Source organism: Mizuhopecten yessoensis, unplaced genomic scaffold (assembly GCF_002113885.1).
Source record: "Mizuhopecten yessoensis strain PY_sf001 unplaced genomic scaffold, ASM211388v2 scaffold9987, whole genome shotgun sequence".
NCBI lineage: Eukaryota > Metazoa > Mollusca > Bivalvia > Pectinida > Pectinidae > Mizuhopecten > Mizuhopecten yessoensis.
The window spans coordinates 1,547,260-1,573,303 of NW_018408322.1; the positions used below are offsets into that span (position 1 = coordinate 1,547,260).

Consider the following 26,044-nt stretch of genomic DNA (forward strand, 5'->3'; position numbering starts at 1 on the left):
ACTCGTAGACATAGGCTCCTCTGAAATTGCAGTTTAAGACATTAATTTGACTGTGATATTTCTATCTAATTTTCATTTACCCATTTAAATGGGAGACTGGATCGGAGAAATGTACACACTGCTGATTAAAGTTTCCATTTACAGAACTTTTGTAGCTATTTTAGGAAATTAAGTTGTTCGGAAAATAAACATGTCTTCTTTGCCCAACGGCAATTACATTCTTAATATTGGTATTTTTAAGGTGAACATGTGTGTTGAGGTGGGCGTTTTATTTAGCCCCCTTATATATCGTTATGTGGACCACAGGCTTCAACTTACCAAGCTTGGACGGAACTTTCAATTACATTTATTGTTAAGTACCATAAATGCATTAAAAATTTCATAACTGTTTATAAAAGCTTTCTTGTAACCATATAAAAAATGAAAACACAAACCTGTCGTGTTAGGATGCTTTTAATGTAAGACACAAGAGTACGGAGCACCGCGCCACTGGCGTTAAGTCCGCAGGAACATGTATAATCTAATTATCCCGGAAAGGGAATATTTCTCTGTCAAGCAATGTGTACCCCCGGTTTCATGCACATTGCTATTTCTCGGTAATCGGCTAAAAAGAAAACTGACTTAATAGACTTCGAAATTATAATCGACGAAATTGGTATTTTTGGTTAGGAGACAGGTTATAATAGGTCTGTAATGAAAGTGTCACGTGCGACTTCCTCCTCCGCGCGATCCGGCTATGACAGCCATCCCGATCCGCTGTAGAACACACGGCTCCTGGTATTAAGGAAACCCCGTTCAAATGCTGACTTCAATATTCTGTATTAAAGCTAAACTACTTGCACCGGTGATACAATTTACAGTATTCAATTTTTCCATTTCCCTTATTATTTTTAAGGAATTTTGGGAAGATTTGTGTCCAAATACTATTTTGATGTGTACACTTTTTTAATTTATTGCATTGGACACGTTTCGAAATAAAAAGAACAGAACTCACTTGAATGATTTAGTGAAAGTGGTTGCTCGTATTACCATTTCATTGTGTATACTTTTAATGTTATTGCTTAATTACATTGCACAAATTCGAAAATTAAAGAAATTAGTGTATGCACAGAATTCACACTTGCGACCGAGAATGACTTCATGAACATAGGCAATTGAAGCGCCTCTATGACTTTGTCCAATTATAAACATGTCATTGAGCCCATGCAGGTTATTGTGACCGTTTTCTGCCATGTGGATTCATAACACGAATGAATTTGCTCCAAAAATAATCTTTTACCCTTTTTTAAGACTCTCCTTCTTATAAAATCTCCTGATAAACATTATTTCTCTCGTTCGTTTGTGGACTTCCGTTTAACGGGTACTTCCTCATCATTTCCAAAGCCAGTTAAAAGAATGACGTAACAAGATTGGGTGTTACCTTTACATATCATTGGCATATCAGTTATAAATCGCCTTTGAACGTCTCAATCATTTGTGAACAGCATTTGATTATGACAATGTCTGCAGTGACACGTCACAACCTGCACTTATTTTTTTAAGGCATATCGGTTTCTTTAAAATTTGATATTTTGTTAACAAGCAGAAAACTTTTATCATCAACACTGACATACGTCCAAGTGCTCGTTTAGTTGCTATATTCATTTATCTACATATTCAACTTGTTTTTTAGTTTTAGAATGCGGAACGACATCATTAATGCTACCGTGCATTGGTTTATAATGAAAGAAAACCTTTATTTATATTAACATTTATCTCCAAACATCAGTTATACTAATATTTGTACAGTCATAATACGATGGAAATGCAGGGGAGGAGGAGGGAAAACAAATTCTTTGCTAAACCATCGTGGAAACCTTCCTGTGTTTACATTTTTTTTCTCAGAGGAGTGTCACGTGACATCCGACACCATAACTAGTCGTCAAAACCGTTGCCGGGCTGACTACATTTCCGGTCGACCAGCCCTTACCCGGGCTGGCTACATTTTACCTTTCCGGAATAAAAAGACTAGTATTACATATAACTTAAATGATTGAATACAACAAATACATTAATTGACTAACATAAAAATAGGCATTTACTAAACAGATTGTATAAATTACTTTGTGTATAACCTCAATACAGTTATACTGCTGTAATGATAATCTGTGTGAAGGCGTACTATTAACACAAATACTACCGGACACGTCGTACAGCGTATACAGGTACAGAGGTCTCACACCTATGACGTTTGAAACATTACATGACGGGTAACTTAATAATACGTCACCGAGAAATTTCGGCACGCTATAATAGCTTTGTATGCTTTAATATTTAATTGTCTTTGTCAACTAGAGCCCGGGGAGATCAGACATACGTACGAACTATATCTATATCAAGTAAATATGTAGAATTGAGAACAGGTGCGAATATTTCGGAATTCAAGTGTTTTTAATTTCTAGGATAATATTTCGTTTAAAACAAGAGGCCCAATGGGTCTGAATCGTTCACCTGGTAGAGTATCAGTGTTCGATTCAAAAGAACCTATTAAAAGATTTAAACATATGACGCCCGATACCTTGAATGTTGAACAAGGACATTAGGTTGAACAGAGTTTATAGTCTTCCAACCCAGCATGCTTCTAGCAAAATATCTTTACCCTGGACCTTTTGGTTATACAGAACAAATCATTGAAAAATTTAAACATATATTGACCACTGAGACCTTAAATATAATTCAAAGTCATTTATTTGAGCAAACTTGGTAGCCCTTTATCCCAGCATGTTACTGGCCAAATATCATCACCCTTTGCCGCTTTGTTATTCAGGAGAAGTTGTTTAAAGATTTTAACATATTTGACCCCTGTGACCTTGAAAATGGATAAAGGTCATTTATTTGAACAAACTTGGTAGCCCTTCATCCTAGCTTGCTTCTGGCCAAATAGAATCACCCTAGGCCTTTTGATTACTGAGAAGAAGTTGTTTAAAGTAAACAGTTGACGCCGGACGGACGCCGGACGGACGACGGACGCCGCACCATGCCATACATGTCTTCTGTAGGATATTTTTTAGAGATAGCTCATTGTTCCTAACAAACCTTGTCAGCCTTTAACCAATATTAAGTCGCCACGGATGACGATTGTGGCGTCCGGTGAAGAAGCCATATAAGGGACTACTACATCGTGTCACTTCACTTAATTAAAGTACCTTTCATAAACAGTTTAGATATCGTATGGTAAACGTTATTTATTCAACCCATTACAATGTGAAATAGGGATAATACTTGTGATTGGTTGATTTCACAGAGTAATACAAAAAGTTTTGCGAAAGGAAAGAAATACCGAGGAAGATTTTTGGTTTAATTTGTTTGTGAATTACGTCCTATTAACAGCAATGGTCATTTAAGGACGTGCCAGATTTTGGTGGTGGAGGCAAGCCAGAGTTCCCGGAGAAAAACACCGACCTGCGGCCAGTACCTGGCGACTGCCCCACGTAGGTCTCGAACCCGCGACCAAGTGGTGGAGGGTTAGTGGTAGCAGAATGTCAGACGCCTTAACCACTTGGCCAAAGCGATCACTTAATGAGGAAGACATGTCTGATAAACATTGTAATTTTCTTTCGCAGAATTTATATATTTATGTTTGCCTCGTGCAATTTCTGATAATAAGACTCCACGGTTTTTGAATATGTTCATGATAGGGCATATTTTGCTGTGGTCTGTTCCCGAATAATCAGACCTGATCTTTGCCCAAATGTAATAATTGATGCTAACTATTCTTCGGTGTTCTGTCCAACTATTTGCGTCGCTTTCGTTATGTTCTCTCTGTTTTTCAGGCATGTCAATGTAGTTATGGTACATACAAAAATGTGCATTTGTTCGATAAGACTTCAACTTAATCGCAACATTATCGCTCCACTGACATAATAAATCGGTATGAGAAAAGAGAAGTGATGGATGTCGTTTGTTAGGGGTTTGCGTACTTGCAACAGCGTAGGTCATACAATATATACGTATTGTACCCATTGATAGTGGATAGACATTAAAGCGACGTCTCACTGAGATGTAAATTAAGTTTATCATAAACACGATGGACATCATTCTGTATGTAAAATCTGACGATCTCAAATAATGCTGACATTATATGCGAAATTTAAACAAAAATATTATTACTACTATTCCTGAAATATATATCTTTTTAGTTATCTGTTACGGCATAAACAAAATAGGACACTGTTAATGAAAAATGACGTACACATTTTAAGCAAAAATAAAGAGAACCAAATAAAAAGGGCAAAAATAAGAAAAAACGTTTGTTTATCTGGTCATTTCATTTCAACAAATTTTATTGCAAAAAATATGCAAAGGGACCTGATAGGGTATCAGACAAAGCCTATATAAGCCTTCTCCGAACAACTTCGGTATGTTATATGTACAGTCATTGACATCATCTGCTTATTGAACAGTATATGTTAACGAATTTTATACTATTAGATATAAGCTAATGTTGCCTTACGTTCGGTTTACCAATGCCCGTTTGGTAACAGTTTAACTAATGCATAAAGGTGTTTCGAGGGCATTCGGCAAAAAGCAATCCGTTAGACGCTACCGATATATTTCATCAACCATTGACAGAAATATTATTGGTCCATGTCTAATTCACTGTTAAGATAACCAATACAATTTCATTTCATACTGATTCATTTGATGTGAAAACTTAAGAAATTGGTCAGCCGGTAAAAACCATGAAATCAGCATGGTACATAGGCGATCGACCATTATAATGCCAAAATATCATTTTCATATACATATATGGTCTACGTATAGCAATTTACTATACAAGTAAATGAATTAAATTCTGATGCGTCATGAACGTAATTTGAGAGAATGAAAACTTAATAGACGGTTATAAAGGCAGGTTCTATGCCATAACTGTCGTGTTCGTGTCTCAGAAAGAAAAAAAAAACGGAAGCAAAAATGGCGTAGGAAGATATGCAGATTATCTTCTCTAAATTCCGGTTAAATAACGTATAAAAAGTAAGTATTATAAGTGTCTACTTTCAACCAACATAATACAATTAATAAACTATCAGGGATACTCTGAGAGAAACCGTGTCTGCATGGGGGCAGTGAATCGCCTCGGAGGATTGAAGATAATGAGATTATACGTCACTGTTGGACATGACAACTCACGTTCGTCCCACGCGCAGTCGGCGCCTTGGAACAGAAATACCGTTCGTGTTATGTCAGCACTTCTTGGCTGTGACTGCAAGTTGGGGGGAACATTGGAGTTGCATTTGTTCGTACCTATCATCTATTCAATTTAATTCAATGAAGTAAAGTTGGGATCAGCATATAAATCCAACACAGAAAATATAACATGTGTGATATGGTGATTATTGACGTTATTTTTAAAAACAAGATATTGCAGCAAGGAAAGTCGTTTAGGATAAGCAGGTTTGTAAGCCTTGATTAATTACAACCAATGGCAACTGAAAAAGCAATGATTCGTAAGCAAATCTTTGTTATAAAACGCAAGAACAATTGAACTATAATTGTTTTCACCCAAGTTGCATGTGTCAATTTTAGAATGTTGAAGGTATAATACTTTCGTCATCCAAATACAAGAAATATGTAATTGTGGATAAACCACATTACAGCTACATGTATGTAGTATATGAACATCACAAACTAAATACATCTGTCGATGACCAAGAAAACATACTTGAATCATGCAACAGATCACGCTTTTTGCATAAAATAAATACATTCGTCAACAAATATAGTAAAATAAAATCCCGCCAATTTAAAGTTTATTAAGAAATAATCAACATAATGTGCGTGCATTATGGTGCAATATATAACGAGGGTGAGAAAATGTTTGCAACTTTTTCGAATGCCGAGTTATATATTCCACAATAATACACGCACATAAGTTGATTATTTTTATTCTACCAAGTCAAATGTAACTAGTTGTCAAGTTTTGTTGTCTTATAAGGCGACATGACCTAGATAATTCGATATGCAAATTAGACGCTGTTCTTTTGCGCGTGCAAGGGACTGGTCTCTGGGGCGTGTGTCCGAGTCACATTACCTGTCGCGCACATAGCAGTAACTGGGGGGCTTACAGGGCTAACATGTTCGAATTCACTGAAGGAGGCAATGGCTTCGTCATCCTCCTGACTACCCCAGGGACGTATATTGTCCTCTGGTGTATCGTCCAAAAGCTGGTGAAGAAAAGCCCGCCTGGTTTCGCCACTGTACATAGACCTCACCACAAATTGTTTGGCAAATTGAGGATTTGGTTGGTGAAAGTCCACAACCCGACACAGTTCCCCACAATAAAACACCCTGTCTCTGATTTTTGGTCGTAATACCAAGGAACTTGAACTTGAAGCCATGTTGATTTTTTGAAAGCAGAAGACGTTTTGCTGACCAGAAACAACTGAACACGTGTAACGTCAGATACGATGTTTATTTCAATCAATCAAACATTGGCACGCTATCGACATCGTTCGTCAAATTATGAAATCAACGCTTGGCAGTACATACACACACTGCACACATCGTGAAATGTACGGCACTACCCAGTGAAGTAAAAACAGAAGTAATTAATAATCTACCATTTTTTCTTCAGACCTGTACATTTTAAATGTCAATAATTAATAAACCATTTTCACTGCAGGGACCCACATACTTTAGGTCGATAGATCCGTGTAATCTTATGAATGGCAGGTCTGTCAGATATTTTAATCCCGCCTGACAGTTATGCTATTTTCGTTAATTCATGATAAAATACGTGGAGGTTGTTGGAACAGCATGCGTGCGCACTATTTCACATGCATTGGTTATTGGCACGCGCATGGTAAATCGCTCAATAATGCACTCTTTTTAACCAATGAAAACCGTCGTTACATCACAGACGTGGTAGAATTCCCCATATACGCCGTAAGCGTTGATGGAGAAAACTGCATTGGTTAAATCTGTATGTTAAGGAGTATAATTTTTGTCTCAGAAATGTGTAATCTCAGTTTGTTTGAGGAGGCCATTGTAATAATATTTGATATAATTTCTATATGTTATGTCTCATATGTGTCTATATGATGTGTTATAACATACTTTATTTAAATGACAACATTTGAACATTGAACAAGGTACTTGTTTAGGAATTTCGAAAAGAGTGTGTTTCCAGACGATTATTTGTATTTCAAAGCGACATTCAAAATATGTACCTCTCTTGATATAGTACGTTCATGTATATATATGCTCTATTTTATTTGTTTGGGTTTAACAATTTCGAGGGTACCTGGGGAGACAACGCTTAAAAAGAAATAGATAGGTAAGAAAGACAGGGAAAATGAAGCTCTTTAATGTGAAATAGGGGCAGCAAATCAATTTTTTTTCAATGTCCCTATAGCACAAACATAAAGGAAGAACAATTGATTATACAGGGACCCCACGTAAGTCGACACTTTCATGTATCTTTAGGTTATGATAAAGACGAACGTCACTATCTAAAATTAAAGGGGAATGCCACAAGGTACCAAAATTATGCAAGTCTGTTAAATTCTCTTAAATAACATGGTTGGGGAAAGGATATTATGATATATTCATAAATTTAATGTAAATTCCCCCTCCCCAATTTCATTCAATTTGTAAAGAAATATATACAATTGAGCGTTTGATGGAATAGCCAATTTTTACGTCATCATCGTGGTGACGCAATCATACAATTGTATAAAGGGAGGGTGTTGAATGTTTCCTTGCTAACAAAGGTACCCAATTAGGTAGAAATTCATTAAGTTGAACTTGGCTTAATGTCTCGTGTATGTAGGTTTCTTTGTCATGCAGGAAGCAGATGACGATATTAATGAATTACACAAAGATTTCAGCATTTACACTATTAAATATATTATTACACAAAAAAATTACACAATAGACATAATATCCTGACATTAAACTATCCAAACATAGTTCTATTGTGGCAGCGAACGTATTAAAACGAGGTCAATGTCTCACAGAAAAAGGTGTGTTTCCTTCCCGATAATGAAACGTTGTGAGGAGCAGATGTGCGGTAACGTGATTCTTGGTTGTCTCTTAAAAGTCGTTTGGTGACGTCTTACTACATACATTATTTGAGGCTTATGCAGCTATATTTTCATAATTAAATTTAGGTCGGTGTATTAGCGTCGCACCAAGATAAACATAAGTTGAATTTAATTTCAATTGTATGGGGTTTCACGTCCGCGAAACAGCCTAAGGGCATACAAAGACGGATGTCAAGGCGGTTTGTTCTCCTTTCTCCCCCTTTTTATAATCAAAGAATTTATATAAACACTGGAAAACAATAGATGTGTTATTATAGTCTGTTCTGGTATAGTACAGGTATATTATTTACATGTATTTACCTAGTCACCAATAGGAAATACTGTGTTAGTTATAGGAATATTTAACAATTATATTTCCTGATTTTCGTAATATTTACTGGAATTATAAGTCAATATATACAAGATTCCAGTTATTACTTAATACCTGCTTTTATTAATTTCATATTAAATCAATTGCATACATTTTTACTACACATTTATATGTATGTTATATATATATTTCATAAAATAGATCTAAAAGCAAGCAATTTATAACAAATATAATCAGTACAGACAGAGATCATGTATATGCAAAAACAGATGCAAAGCTGAGAATGAAAATAAATAAAACAAAATTGATTACACGTACACACGGAATACTTATAATAACTTGCAGCACTGGTTGTGGGGAAACCTTCAATGTTGCACATCTTGGTTTAGTGGCGGAGTTTGCCAACCCCCACTAAGGCTTATGGCCACCAACTAATGTATTTGTTTTACTTTATATATGATAATGCTATGCTGTACTTGTCAGATGTTTGACATCGTCATGTTTGGGTATTATTTGTTTGAAAATATATTAAAAGTCACCAAACGGTGACCTTTTTCACTCATATGTTCTTTTGGTTGTTTATGTGACAGGACGGAAAGTGCATAAAAGGCAGCTAAGCACTTAGCTTAATTTATGCATCTGGAGTCGTGCACATAACCACTTTATTTGAATAAATAAAATTAAGAAAAATAGGTTTCGAAGAGTTGTCTCCCATGCATAAAAGCTAGGGATAGGAAGAGTTACTCGCCTTGAATTAAGAGCCGAGGATTGTGGGTAATCTGCATTGAGCGCGCCATTGAGAAAATTTGTAAACAGCGCGCCATTGAGAAAATTTATAAACAAAAAGGTCACACAGTGCAAAACTATTGTGTTAACCATTCTAAGTACAGACCTAGTCTGGTATACCTTCCGAAGTTTTTAACCCACCCACTTCCTCCCCTCTTCTTCTTTGTGAGAAATGCATTTTAACACAATATCTAAGTGGCGGAGTTTGCCAACCCCCACTAAGGCTTATGGCCACCAACTAATGTATTTGTTTTACTTTATATATGATAATGCTATGCTGTACTTGTCAGATGTTTGACATCGTCATGTTTGGGTATTATTTGTTTGAAAATATATTAAAAGTCACCAAACGGTGACCTTTTTCACTCATATGTTCTTTTGGTTGTTAATGTGACAGGACGGAAAGTGCATAAAATTGATTACACGTACACACGGAATACTTATAATAAATTGCAGCACTGGTTGATCAAACCAATCATATTCATAAATTGCACACATGCACAAAGATACATGATATAAAACTGATATAATAGCACTAACTTACTAAAGGTGGAATATTGGAAAGTCCATAAAAAGCACAGATATTGAAAAGTCCATGAATTTAAGAAATCCTAGCAGCGCACCAAATAAAAATTACATAACAAGCACATTTATAACAATTTCACTCTAAATGCAAAAGATGGGATGCTGTGTCGGCATACTGGATTACATCTGTTGAATCATTCTCCAAGCGTTCCTTTAGTTGGTTAAGGCGGCTATCGATGTAACGGTAGTGTTTTGCTCTTGGTCTGAGTTGTCCTCCTGCTGCGTGTTGGATGCGCGTTATCTTGTTGATGGCTTGTATTTCATGGAAGACGCGGATGATGCTGTAGATGTTGGGGTGGGCATGTTCCACTTTCTTCTTCAGTTTGCTGTGCCATCCCTCTATGTGGTTGGTTGTTCTGGTCCCTCGGTCTCAAAGTGGTTCCAGAGTTGTCGATGGTCCCGGGTAGCTGAGGAGTCTGAGTACGTAGAGCGTTATACAGTGACTTCTTAGTGGACTGGAAGGTGTGTAGTTGTCTGACTGTGTTCTCTGCGTCGTCGATCCGATCATCGGATCGAAGCTTGGTTATACCTCCTCGTCGTAGAGTCTGGTAATTGGTTTTTACTTCCTTCACGCAGCGGGTACGAATGGTCTCTCTAATCTCCTGGGCGACGATTTTAGTATGGTCCTGTGGGTGGTTGAGGGGATGGCGGCCGTTTCCGGTAGAGATGTTGTTTCGGGTACTAACTTAAGGGTAGCTGGACAGTTGGGGATGGTACATCTCCAATATACACGCTCACCTCTGTTGTTCTTAACACAGTAAATGTATACGGTGTAGGCGATGTTCTGTCTTCCAAACTTGTTGCGAAGAAACGTCACTTAAATTTGTGCATTTGTCATGTTGGTGGTTGATGTGAGACTTACAAAACATACAGCTTGGACAATCTCACTGGTTTAATCACCACGGCATCAATTAAGTGACGGATATATAGGTTATGAAATGTATTCACTGTTTATTACCGGGGAGATAATGCATTTCTATTGATAGTGATTAATCGCTTTGCAAACGGTCATCTTATATGTCCCTTTTTAAGTTCATATACTTGTATAATTTATTGTTGACTCAATGCGCACCAGTAAAGTGGTCAGTTGATGGACCCAAACCATCAGGTGTTAAGATTCATTAATATCAACTAGAAATATCAGTGGACCCAAGCCATATGGGGTTATCAAATAGAAACATAGCTAATGATTATCTTTTAGGGGAAAATAATCTAATGAGTGATACTAAGTGATAATAATTACATTGAAGACGCATTTATTGGTAAAATGGATTCTCTGAAAATAATGCTCCAATATGAATTTGCTTCACCCTAAATTAAATAAAGATAAATTTAAATTTAAATTAATCAAAGCATTATCATCTATATATATACTATTAAGTATTTACAATATTTGTTTTTGTTTCGTATGATTTGTATAGATGAAAATGGTATAAAATGGCTAAAAATTATGAAAATTGACTATATCAAAGCTACAAGTATATGACAGTACTGTGAACATGATACAGGTAATGTGGGAGAACACGGGTAAAAATAAGGTAAAATTTATATGAAACAGACTAAAACTTCTATCACAACATTACTGCCTCTATGGTTTTTTTTTTCAATTGGGAGAAAGGATAACACACCGTCAAGGCATACACGACCGTACGAAAATAGTATCTATGACAAAAAAGGAAGTATTATGAATACCAATATTTCAAAAGCAGCCGTTTGGTTTCTTTGACCTCTCATTTTGTTTAACGTCCTATTAACAGCGAAGGTCATTTGTGGACGTGCAGATGTGTGTTGTGCATGCGTGCATGTCTGTATGTGTGCCATAGACGGATCATGTTTATGTTGGTGAACTTGCCTCCTTGTGATAGCGCGGATCTGATGCCGACTTTATAGTGCTATCTCACTGAAACACAATGAAGAAGGCACACAGAAAAGCATCCCACCCCGTCATATTATACTGACAAGGGGTTAACCAGTCGTTGCCATTCCCTTTAAGGGGCTGGTCGGGGAAAAAATGTCATATTTGCTAAAATGGCATCCACAAGTTTAAAATACCTTCTTATGAAATATACCGATTCAAATTTTGCTGAAATTCACTCCCTAAGAGTAAAAATTATAATTATATAAAGAAATCCTAAATCGTTACCTGGCAGTCTAAACCTCTCAATTGACCCAGATCAGTGATGTAATTTTACCGCATGCGAGTCATCAACAAGGCCAAATGTAAACATCGCGGCGAAAGAAAAAGATGCATGCAAAAGTCATGACAGGCACGAGGTATCAATACCGTTATATATAACAACAACTTATAGGTAGGAATACTACACTTGAATCATACATGACCTTTGAAAAGAATTATTTACGTATAGTATATTGCTGTCTTGTCCGCTAGTTGAGTCCGACATGGCTGATAGAAGGCGTGCTATTATTGTTATCTTCACTGCCTCACTTTCGAAACAACCACATAACATATATAAATAGATCTGCGCAAAATTTACGCGGGGCTTCCCTGAAATTTCCGTGGTCAAAACTGGACATTGCAAGTAGAACTCGACCATCAAACTGCCGTGGTATATCTTTTGGAAGGCCAGAGAACGCATTTAACCCTTTAAATGCTGAACCATAAGCAGAAAAAAGCAACAACCATTTTGAAGGACTGTGGTATGTTCCGGCCTGAGGACAGAACACATTGCCTTCTTCACCTGGACGAACACTCAATATTAAAGCCAGAAGTGAGGCTTTGCAAAGTAAGGTGCTAGTAAATAAAAGGTAAATAAACTTTGTGGATCACAATAAAAGGACTCAGCTTTCCAACATTAATACGTTAGAACGTTATTAGAAATGCGAACTTAATTGAAATTGATCAAAATCATCCTGCTTTATCAATCTGCAAACTTGCAAATTTCCAAGAGAATGACTGGTATGTTTTTTTGCAGGATTAGTCATGGTTACAGAAGTATAGCCATGCTAATATACTTGTAAGACACCGTGAAACATAGTTATTTTTACCGTTTGCTTATATAATTGTACGAAATTGTGATACAAGATCTTATATCGTTTGCTAAGATACTTTTAAGACACTATGAAACATATTTATTTCTTACTGTTTGCTAATATACGTGTAAGACATCGTGATGCATAGTTTTAACACCGCGGGATTTGATGTAAAGGATAACCAGCATGCTGTGAAGTATCCAGGCGAAAGACCGGCGTAATTTTAGGATTAGTCATCAACTTAACAATATAACGCTTCAATGTCGTTTGCTTATACACACGTCAGTCATCGAGAGCTTTGATAAATCACCAAGGGATTTAGTGCAGGATGTTAGTTTTTGCATTTATCTCAGGTCTGGTAAGTTTCCTGTCCGGTAATAAGATATTATTGTAAAAAAAGAATCATCTTACCTGACGTAGAGTCGTACCCCCACCATTGTTCCCATCGGTCGTCTATATCTGAAACACAACAATATATAGATAAGGGATCAAACAGTTCAAAACATTTCATTGTCGAATTTGACCTCGAAAAATGGCATCGTTACATCGCACAGATGAGTACTAAGGTATTGTGCACGTTGGTACACAGTGTAGTGTGTTTGTGAATTATTTAAGATTGTTGTCATGTAGTCCTCATAATACAAGGCTGCAAATCGTTAACCGTTGTTGAAATCCAATGCTGTTTCTTCAGTTGTCTTTTTCAATTGAAACAACCTTGGAGCACGCTATATTATAATTGCAAGTGCAATATTATTGACCTTCAGTAATTCCCGCTGGTTACATATAGTTTGTAGATGAACAATCCCTTTACAGAAAACACGTTTCCATACACATTTATATTCCTGTGTATTATTTTGTTATTCACCATAATAACTTACTATGTACACGCTACGTGTGTCAGCATTGCTTGGTGAACAATTTGATAAATCAAACGGATCTTGGGAATATGTCCCCCGAAATGAATGAAATTATGTTATACAATGATATTAAGGACACCACGATACGATATGTTGTTTGTTAACAATACTCATTTAAAAACTGTGTCTGATGTGATTCTTTGTTTTGTATTGTTTTGGAGGCATGGTAGTATTGTGGTAGGACGCCGGACTCGTGACCGAAGGGTTGCGGGTTCGAGTTACGTCATTGTACTGTGTTGTGTCTTTATACAAGATACAGTCTTTTCAGCTATAAATAAGTACGTGGTTGGGTAGTGCTGGAATTGTTAAATGCTTGTTTTGAGCCCCAGTTTGACGGTTTGAATCATTTAGAGCCAAATAACACTGTTTACGAGCACGCAGTGGGATACAACAGGTTTCCTGTTTCTTCGAACCCGAACAAATCATATTTCCAAAATCCATGCATATTGTTTTCAATAGGTTATTCGAATATTCGGCACGTTTGTATATAGATATCCATGAATTTTCACTAATGTAACGCATCTATTTAAGCGGTATGGTTTTATTTATTTTAGCGTTCTATTCCCAGCCAATGTCACCTAAGGACGTGTCCTATCAATGACACGAGTACTGGGGGCGTTATGTTGGTGTACTTGCCTCCTTGCATGTGTATTATGCTGACATCAGAGGGCTAACATTCTGAATTGCTATGCCAAATGCACCCTGCATAGTATTCTGCCCGGTCACATTGAACAGAAACCATGTTTCGATATCCCGGACTGTTGAACGTGTAGCAGGGAATAGCAACTTCATCAGTTTAATAACTGTTGTCTGATCTGGCCTGGGGGCAGAAGCAGTCCAATCGCCTGTCTTACTTCAACGTTCAACATTAAGGCCAAAAGATGAAAGCAATATATGTTCTTGTATCTGTCGATCAAAATGATCATATTGCATAAATACTCCTTTCCTTTGCCTTATTAATTCATTTTTTGTGATAGAATGAAAAAAAATTAAAAAAAATGCAAATGTCTTTAATAGTTTCAACTGGGAATAGTGTAGCTTCGAGTGAATGTAGATTAAAAACGAAATGCTACTTCATTGTCTTTAGCTTATCAAAGACAATGTAACAAGGTTACATAAACAAATACTACAAAAAGGTGTCTTTGAAGTTAAGAAGACAACAATCAGAAAACCATGCCGTTAACGGGTAAACTCTTAAATTTCAGACATAGAGTAAGATATGTTCGGTTAATGAGTATTGTCTTTTTCTATCTTTGAGCATACTAGATCGTTGTCTTCAGTATGTAGCCCTCAGACATTGCTACTGCACACATCACATCGATATACTTTGTCTAATAATATGAGTTGACAAACACATTCTGACTGGTACACAACTACGAAGCTTGGAGACACCGTAGACACATCAAACAAACGTAATCTGTGAAATACAAAACATCTTAGATAGCCCAACAAGAGAACTCTTCAACGTGGTCCTCCATTTGTCAGACGGCTCGAATTGCAGACATGTTTATTTAGGTATGGCGTGCATTTAAAGGTGTTTCGGCACGTCATGTCCACGCCTTTGGTGTCACACCAGAATGACTTGATTGGTTTTCTGAGACACGTACATTGGACATGTCCCAAGGGAGTCCGTGACAAACAGTCATGTACCCGTGATCTAACGAGAACTGGACACGATATGGTACGCACTGAATTGCAAATCGTCACCAAACTACCATTAAAGTACTACTAAAGAAATAAGTGAAGTAGCTTGGGGTGTACCGATAACACTAAGAAACGAAGACGTGTGCTTATCTTGTCTTCAAATATGCATTAGCAAGACCGACCACGCATACCAATTTACATAGAAAATATACAGAGACGGACTAGAAGTTTTCATTCAATATAGAAATTAAGTCCAATACAAAAATACTCACAATCAATGAACTATAGGAAAAAACATTACATACAAGGAAACATTTACACAAAGACCATGTGTACCAGAGGAGTACGCGTCTTTTACTGCTATGACAACGCTCGCCCGGTAGATTTTGCACAAACGAAACACATGTGCAGTTGAAAATCTCCTTTTGAGCAAGAAGTTATTATTAGTTGGTCATCATCTTCACAGGATTTCACAATTGCTGACGGAATAAATTAGAGAAAAGCTCTAGTTTTTCGTGGGTTGAATAAATTCGAAAATATGCTGAATATAGACAAAAAACGAAAAGTACACTTAATACTTATAACGTACCTATAGAGTTTTTGTAATTTCAAAATCTTGTTTTTTTCATACCTTACTATTCAATCTATTTGAAAGCCTTTTATTCTGTTATACAGTTTTGTAAGAGGTCAATACATACGCCCATACTTTAACCCACCATCAGGGATGACGGGAAACGCTAAGCAGCGATAAAACAAATTTAGAAACAGCGGATGACGGAATAAGTGCTATTGGCCTACACGTGTACTTTTGAAATGCCCTCTCCGTTCAAGGTACGCCACGGGGAGAAGTGACAATTGGTGACCGTCGTGATGTACGTGAAGGGACATAGGGCGACAATTTGACGTTAACGTTGATACATGAGACAACAGGGACGCGTGGCCATGGATATCAAAGCATGCTGTGCGAATGTGTGTAACTTGATGGCGGTTTATATTGACCAACAGTATTATCACCAGGAGGCACTGCCACTATCTTGAAAATGACCACTACATTTGTAACACGACGTAAAACTGCAAAATAAATAAAAAAATATTTACAGGCAATACCATAACCTCTCTAATTATAAGATTTTTTAAAATTTTAAGATGGAACTTTTCAGTTTCGGAAAACAATATGTTTTGAATACAACTATGATCGTGTATGTCAGCTATACGTTTCGATACCAAAGGAAAACACGAACAAAAGTCAAATCCTAGAATGCTATATCTGAAAAGTGTCAGGGAGGAATGGAAGCCTTAACTCGAGTTCGACATTGAACATCTTGAGCAGGTAAATTGTTATCGTTACATTCTTCACGGCCAATCAACACAGAAGAAGTCCAGGGTCAATAAATAGTCGAAAAACGTCAATAAATAAGAAAGAATAATGCTTAAATCCTGTGCAATTTCTATGTGTCGTAGAGAAATGACGTTATTATTTCTATACAATTTAAAGGCACTTGAATAACACTATAAATAACAGCTACCATCAACATATATAATAAGACTACCCATTATCCAAATGAATATGTAATTAACTATTCGATGTGAGGACGTGGCATTACTTGGAAGAAATATCAACTTTATTTATTTTACAACAATTATGAAACAAGTTATACTAATCACTCTTGTTTGCCCGGATATTAGCGCGCGTAGGGTTTTTCTGTGGAAGGACACCCGAAGTACCCGGAGAAAACCCACGTGGTCAGGTAGGTGACTCCATACCTTTTCACGTCTGATCGGGGAATCGCACCCCAGCCTACTTTGTGAAAGGTAAGTGCGCCGACCACAATTGCTCTGATTCGACATTAGACTAACAAGGAGGGTGTCAACGATGCAACAAAAGACGCTTCCCTTCCGGAACACCTTATTCGCCTTATATTTTTCCGAGGGTTTCCTTGTAAGTTTGTCATTTGTTCAATGTTTGCGCTAGAGATACCGATTTTGAGTTCGAAATATCAGTATTTTTTACTGTACGTAGGGGATCACGCAACGGTGATTAGTAAGTGTTGAATTATATCCCAAAAAGTGTCAGTCTTAAGATGTGATATATAAAAAACCTCTGCTTCGAAGTTTAACGATTCAAATATTTTCTTAATCAGCACTGTTTTTTTTGTGATAGGTTTTTGATTTGTCCAAGTCGGGGGACAGAACCCTTAACCTTCCTCGGCTGGACGAACGTTCAAGCCAAATACCAAAAACTATGTTTTTGAAAAAATAAGGCACGCAAAAACAAGAAAAGATTTCGGAAATAAGGAAACTGTACATTACCAAACAGTTCTAATGAACGTGCAGTTTTTCAAAAAGCATACTTTCTGATTGCAAACGGTTACAACGTTACTTTCCTTGTTAACAACAATACAATAGGTAACCGTAGGTATTTCTTTTCTTAATCTTTAACCTGCCGGGGTGTAGTGAAATTGTTTAAAAGGTGCGACTGTACGCTTAAGTTGTAATTTTTCTTCAAATAACATTTAATTATTATTTATTTGTTTGTTTGATGAAAGCTTTTTCTCCCTGGAGACAGCTTGTTTACCTGACGACAGTTTGTACAGATGGTTTGGTCAAGCAACGTCCAATTTAAGTACAAGTTTTGTTTTGCTTTTGTATTGTTTAACGACCCATCGACAATGTGAGTCATTTAGAGCCAACAATACTATAAAAAGAGCCATTCACGAAAATAAACACATCAAACCAAAACTTAATAGCTTGGAATATATAAAGGATTACAGAAATATAGAAATATCGAACAGATTGTCTGCACAATATATACTATTTTATTGTAAAGATCAATAGAGTTTAAATACTCATATATTGACTGCTTAGAAACTATATCGAATAAACTTTTCATAGAGGGTATATCATAAAATCTGTCACGTATTTGTTTGGAATCAGCGCATTCAATCATACAGTGTTTGACTATTTAAGTACAACCACATTGATATGTCATGACCTGGACACAACATCATTGCATTCCACTTGAGAACATTCTGAAAGCCTGCTAATCATAAGTACGTGCTGGTTGCGACATTAAATACACATTGTATCAATGTGTAACTATAAATTGTTATCTGTTGGTTGCAAGACAAAAATCAATAATGAATTTAAAATTGAACTTGATCATAGTGGATTTGTCGGTAATCAAAATCTAGTGCAAGGATTTTCAAAATATTTCGGCCGCTCTTTTGAAAGAAATTGTATGTTGTATAACTTGAAATTGGAAAACGAGATAGCATTTATTCCTGCAAATATCTCGGTTTAGCAAGAGGCTATCCCTCAGTCACATCGTCAACGTAAAAAAATGACAAAGTTTGCAAACTGAATTTAATTATATTCATTTATCAAATATATCTGACAAATGTATCGATTTATTTTATTTCTCTGAACAAATTTCTTCAATTGATGGCATTACGATATTTAAAACGGTAACAATGCTCTGTGATTTGGCGTTACCTGCATCCTTGCAAAAAGACATCATGTCACTCCAAATAACTACCCTGCAATGGAAACAGGAGCAGCTATTTTGAATAATGCATAAGGTTGAAAGAGCGGGTAGGGCATATGGCAACTAAATCACAGAACATCTAAAAATAGTTAATGACTACTTCCTGTTTTTATCAAACTGACACTGATTTGAATAAGTCACCTTGGAAGTCAAAGATGTCTAAAACAATGTTTGAAAGATAAACGGTGCTTGTTTAACTGATCATAAAGCACGGAATTCGTTTCAGATAATGTAAAATAAGTCTCCCGAACGTTCCATACGAGATTAATGCATTTTGTTGTATCTTAAACGTTGCAATTTAATGGCGTGAACTCAGTAGTTAAGCAAGGATCAAAACCGCCTGTAAACGTTTATTCAAGTCCCAGAGCTTCCATTATCTATTCAAAGTTCGAATGTGAAACTGTCTGTTTGACTCAAATGATAATTGAAAAAATCTGTATCATTCGCAGGTATGTGTCAAAATGAAACATTAAAAAGAAATGTGGAAAAATATTTTCTACTGGCACGAATTTATCACTCTGTGTGTTTTCTTTAAGTTGAGAACTAATATTCCGAAAATCACATGCTGTAATGATAAAAAGGGTGTCAGTAAAATCACAGTATAAACTTAATAAAATGTATTTTGTTTTCATTGCACTACGTGTATCTGTAATCACAAACACATACATTGTGTGTGGTTTAGTATTGGAGTTATTATTTCCTATCTAATGTACGGTCCTTGTATACACAGTAACCCTCCCCCTTAATATCGTTTCTGATTAAACTGTAGTACAGTTTGGCCCAAACATTTTCGTTGACTAGATAGCTCAGTCTGTTAGAGCGATAGCGTAACGGTCTGAAGCAATGGGTTCTAGTCCCGATCTAGCCTCGATGATTTTTATTTACATTCAAAATACTGTTGTTCGTGATATTTGTTTATTTCATCTTTATCAGTTCTTAAAAAATGTCTCACAAGCTATGCTTTTCTTTCAAGGAATAATCTATCAAAGAAGACGTCATGCAGGATAAACAGTTTTCATTGTGTTCAGTAGTACAACGTAACATAATATCTGCAGCGATACGAGGAACCTTAAGAATGTGCTTTTATCTATATCATGTACGCGTGTGGGCAGGGATCTGTATGTTGGTATATTGGCCTAAAGGCGATAGCTCCGATGTCTTGTCGATTTTAGAGTGCTACCCCACTACAATACCATGCCAAAAGCACCAGGTAAAGTATTCAACCTGGTCACTTGGGTTAGCCAGTCTTTTTTGCTATCTATCAAGTGCATGTACCAATTTTAAAGACGTTGGTGTGTCTCAGTCGGGGGACGACCTTCCCCGCCAAGGAGAACGCTCAATATCTACGCCAAATGAAAGGTATTGCTAAGAGAGGCGTACGGAAACAAAGATGTATTTAGGAATGAGAAGAAATATTAAGATACCAAACTTTGCTTTTGGTAGAGCAATTCAAATGCATAGTCGACGTTTATGGGTCATTTATACTTGTATTACAGTGCGGTTGAGCAAGCAAAGTATTCGTGTCATCCTGACAAGCGCCATAGGCTTGAGTAGATTTGAATATGTTCGAATTGTAAAATATTTTTGATGACACATCAAATATGCTGACACACGTAACCATTCTTCTGATCAACATTCACAGTAGAATGACGTATAGAAATATTCCGAAAGGCAGTCAGGTGTGCGAATCGCAACTATTCAGCGGACATTTAATTACAGAATGAAACGAAATAAATTACGTGATGTGCTAGTGTTATTGTCGCTGAGTAAATATGAACAAGGAACAATGTGTATTCGATCGCGTCATTGAATATTCTTGGGTGTTTACGCAAACATTTTTAGCGAAATATAAGTGTATCACTGAGCGACACAATTCAGTTTGTTTCGTATAGGGCTGAACGCCGTCAAAACAGCAAAATGCATATGAAGACTGGGGACCATGGATACACCGCCGTAATTAAAAAAAAAAAAAAATAATGATAAAGAAAAAAAGTAGATTCAAAGTCTTGCTGATTAATATTTATTTTTTCAATGTCGTCTAAGAAAAAGATTATTTTTAAATTTTCACAATGAACATTATAGACATTTAGAAGGCACAGCGTTTAAGAAATAATCATACGTTCTCAACTACATAGTTTTTCTAGTCATTTAGCAGAGTTGATGGTGATAATCGAATTTCAAATAGCAAAGCACGATTCCGATGCATCTTAGCAGTGCCTTGTAGCACGGTTTACTTCGGGTAAAACCACTCTTGAGCAATTTTCATTCAATTTACGTCATATATCGTATCAGGATGGCATTGCTTTGCGAAACAAGTCACCTTGAGGTGTCCTGGTGAAGGATGGGTAACTACAAAAATCAAATTAAACGGAACCGAATGAAGATATAAAAAATCGAGAAGATTTTATTTGTTTTTAAATCCTTTAAAAACAAAAATGCTAAGGATTGCGCTAACGGAGAAATTCCTTTTATATTGCAACGGAAATAATTTACATTCAAGAACTAGCATTTCTATTGTTTCAAAGATATCTTGAATCTAATATTAAAACGCATGCATGGCGATGAGTATGTGCTTTCAGGCAGAACACTGCTACAACTTGTTCCGTAATGGCTACAGCCTTAGAAGAACGCGGCAGTGTTTTCAGAAGATCGAAGGACGCGTCACTTTGAGGTTTCTATATTGTTTAATGAATCAAAATTCTGTACGGTTTAGAAAAATAAGTTCAAATAGGTTTTCAGAAAAGGAAATGGCAAAGGTTGACGATGGACAAGTACGATAACATTTACTTTATTCTGTATGCTTAAAAATTAATACCAATGGCAAAAGTCTTATACGATTGAATAGGCTGTACTTTATTTAATTGAAGCTTTTTTGTCGAAAGTTCTTTCAACGAGTTAATAAACTACCGGCTGCAATCTAACCTGTGCACGTACTTTAAGATACCACTGATAAAAAAATGCAAGGACAAATCACGAAAGGGTTGCATTTTAAATCTTTTAATCCTAGAAAACACACATTACTCAATAAAACACTAACATTTCGCTTATTCTTATGAATAACTTTTTGAAATTCCTAATCTGTATATGTACATTATTTTATCTTGAAGCGTCCAACAGTTATACAAATAAACATGTGTTTGGTTGTGATTAATAGTGAGTGTAAACGCCGATCTACCTGTAAGTGGCAAACTAATTTGATCAATTCGTAGATAACAAATTACATTATATTACACCTGAAATCGGTAAATGTCATCCTAGCTACAGAGAGAGGCGCTGAGATGAGGGTGACCTTGCCCGTCTCCGGATGGGTCATTGAAACTACAAGATCAGCCTCAGCATCTCAGGAAATATTTACAGTAAAAAACTTGTTATTAGATTGTGTCGACCTTCAATCAACTCGAGAAGTTCTATAATAACGTTACATGTCATAAATCGATTTTCGAAAAAATAACCCTCGCTAAAATTTAGGGTTATCTGAAAGTTGTTGGTCTTTTTAATATATGTGTCAGCAAAGCCACTTTCAATATTAAAATTGACGTTTGTCTTTTACCTTTAAGTTTGTTTGATGTGTTTGATTTGTTTTTGTCGAACATTAGTTGGTTCTAATAAAATATCATGTGTTGATGGGCCGTTAAGCATATACTAGTAACAGTATGTAATAATCAAGATAGATTATACCTAAAGCAATGATATACTCTATATATCTTACTCGTCATCTGTTAATTAGCCATTTTTGATTATTAAGCACTACAGGAGACGAATAAACCCGATAATATTATTTAAATACCAAACATCTCCTGGAATTTTTGTTTGTTGTTACTCCTTAAGCTTAAGTTGAACACTTCCTAACCTGAAGAGCTGTTATTGAATCACTAATTTAAAAATATTTTTGAGCATAGTTGTTAACGTTATTATTATTTTTCCATTTGTCTCAAAAGGTTATATTTCACGGATACATGTTCATGTGACCGTGCAGTAAATAGTGCATGGTCACATGACGTATATATGCAAGGTCACATGGCCGTCACATTACATTTTGTTTTAAAGACTGTGCTTTTGTTCACTAGTCATTTGGCTGTCAAAATGGCAGGCGGGTGGTTATTCGCTACTAATTCCGATTCGAAACAATTTCTTATTGAGTATTTCAGTAAGGACACACAGAAAAGTATCCTAAATATGTTGAGGAATTTCATATTGTAAACATCGGGAAACAATATCTGAACCTGAACCCTACTTAAAGCAAATTGCCAACGAATCAATAAGGTGAAATTTCTTAAACAGTTTGTATGACATTCACAATGTTATGTTATCAAACAGGTGTATAATGCATCTAGAAAATGCCTTCTCAAAATGTAGTAAAACAATCCCTTCGGTGCTGGCATGCTGTTATAAATCACAACTAAATACAGAATCCCAGATGAAATATGTTTGACTGTACCATGATATGGCAGTAAATTATTGTATAATGGTTTATAGCTATCCAGAGGATAGACGAAAACAAGAGTATCAGTGGAACTGATGTATGCTCCCCGCAAACAACTTTATTGAAGGTTTTTCCTGTTTGTGAATTTTGCATTTGGTTAGATTTATGAAACATATATTGGTAAAAATATGTTGAAATGTATGACTAAATGTACATACAACGTGAAAGTTTAATGATCCGATCTTCAATGCGTCTATGCTTCGGACACGAAATTTTAGCAAAAGGCAATAACTCTGAAAATAAGAGGTCGTGGGCCCTTAATTTGGTACAGGGCACATCGTCTTAGTATGACTGATGTACACACCAGGTTTCATGATCCTAGTTAAAATGTGGAACGGAAGGGCTGTTGGACAAAGCGGCAACTAATTTTCGGGGGAGCATACAAATAAAAAGGAAACACAGGTGAACGAAGATGTAAATTCTGCTTAAACGAAGGAGAAAACTCAGAATTGAACTAAACGATTTACCAGTCATGCAGCGATTATATTACAACACTGAATTTATTGTTGAACCTGAGATTGCCTACTCCGACAATGGTGATCTCTGCTATTTACGCCTCAAAGATATGAGTTTTCTCAAAACTGCATATGAGAAAACAGCAAATGCGTCATGAATATATAATCTTCCGTGAAGGAAAGGTCGTCAGCAATCTAACCCGAATAAATGGGATTTTATCCTTATTTATGGTTGTTTTCAGCAACTAAATCTCTCCTAACGAAGAAGTATCTGGTTTGAGCTGCACCTTGTAGGGAAAATATTGATTTGCTATGTATATAAAAACAGTGGTTATTTGATCTTCATGTTAATCAGTCACACTAAATGTGATGGGATAAAATCAGTCCCCCGAGCAAACGTTGTTTTTATTAAATGTACATTTATGTCTTTATACAGTTATATGTAATAAAGGCGTAACAAGTAACATCATAGTTATCATCCGGGTGTTTAAAAGCGTTGATAGTTTGATATGCCCTGAATGATAGAAATTAAAAATGTCCTTTTATTACATTTGTTTTAAAACTGGCTTTTTTTTTCTTTGGATGTTAAATTCAAAGCATACATTTTGGTTTACATTTGAATGTTCAATGATAAACTGTTATTAGTTTCATTAAGGTAATCAAGACTCCGAAGCTAATCTCCATCAACTTTTCCATAATCAAATTCGCTGCAAATTAAAATTTTACGATTAAGGAATTAGCCATCAATTAATTTGTGTACTTTTAATTAATACTTGACACATCTTTAATGCATATGATTCTCATTAAAGTCTTCAGAAATTCGGATATTAAAGGCAATCGTATTGACAGAATTTGGTAAAAAGTCAATTTACAATACGTTTTTTTTTAATCTGCTCGGAGCGTTGCAATTTCTAACCATTTTAGATGCTTTCGTAATGACAAAAGTACACCAACCATTCTTTAATCACCGTTAAATCCGTTCACATTGTCTCTATTTTCTGCGGTTTTAGTTTGAAATTGATCATTTGTACGAAAAAGGATTTGAAATAAAAATAAAATAAAAGACATAATAACATCTCTGCCCTCAGCAAAGCCAGTGTCAAACTGAGTCACCAGGAACTAGTGTTGTAGATGAAAAAGCCTTGCGGGGAAATTCGATATTAAAGTTAATCCTTAAAACAGAATATTTATTTTATTCATAATATAATGAAATAGGTTTCTGAGAAGCAAAAGACGTGTCGAAAAAGGTTGGTACAATTAATCAAAGAAACACCCATAACACTGTGAACAAGGTTTTGGGTTTTAAAAAACCCGTACGTTCTAAACTCGGTTATGAAATGTTTTTTGCGTATGCATAGCTTGCAGAAATTTTGTTTAGGTGGTATTAGTTTTTATCTCGATTAGAATATTGGAATTATATTATTTTTATTATATATAATACACTATTAATTAGACGCTATGAAGGCAAATTTGGACTTGTTACCATGGCAACAATAATTAAAAATATAAATAAATATGTTCATAATAGTATTTTGGATGTATTCAAATTAAAGAAACAGTCATTTCAAAGTTCTTTTGAAGGTTATGGATTTTAATGCATTTGGGGGCCAAAACAGGCCAAAGCCATACATTGAGTAACGTTTTCTCTTTCAATAAAGATAAATGTTTGATTCATCATGAATACAAAAAAAACGCTGACTCTTTCCTTTTTTATGTTATTTAATGATATATTGCACAATCATAATTAAAGACTTTGTTTATTTCTGTATGAAGATGTTTAGTTTAGTTTTATTTTGTCCAAGCTAAGGTCATTTAAGGACGTGCCTCCATGTATGTATTGTATGCGTGCTTTCGTTTGAGTGCAGGAGACAGGGTATGTTGGTGTGCCTGCCTCCTTGCGATAGCGCGGATCTGATGCCGATCACTATCTGATAGTGATATATGTATTTCACTTAAATGCCATGCCGAAGCATTCCAAAAGCCCGGTCACATTGCACTGAAAATGGGTGAATCAGTTGTTGCCATTCTCCATAATGCTGGACGTAAAGCAGGGAATAACAGCTACCATTTTTAAACAAAATGTGGTATGTCCCGGCCTCGGGACATAACCTATTGCCTTCCTAACATGGGCGAACGCTCAAAAGTAAAGCCAAAAGTGAGGTATTGCCTTGCAAAGCGCTAGGAAATTAAAGATAGTAAGAAGTAGAAAGAAAGATAAAGATCCCAAATATTGCAATGGGCGCAG

The 26,044-nt window shown here is 35.9% G+C and overlaps 1 protein-coding gene across 1 annotated transcript in view; it reads right to left on the reverse strand.

Annotated features, from left to right (window-relative positions):
• LOC110459266 (putative carbonic anhydrase-like protein 1) overlaps positions 1-26,044 on the reverse strand; it is a 109,697-nt gene that overhangs the window by 47,207 nt on the left and 36,446 nt on the right. Inside the window, exon 2 of the mRNA XM_021511444.1 lies at positions 13,168-13,215. Coding sequence (XP_021367119.1) covers positions 13,168-13,215 — 48 coding nt within the window. The remainder of the gene's footprint in view (positions 1-13,167; positions 13,216-26,044) is intronic.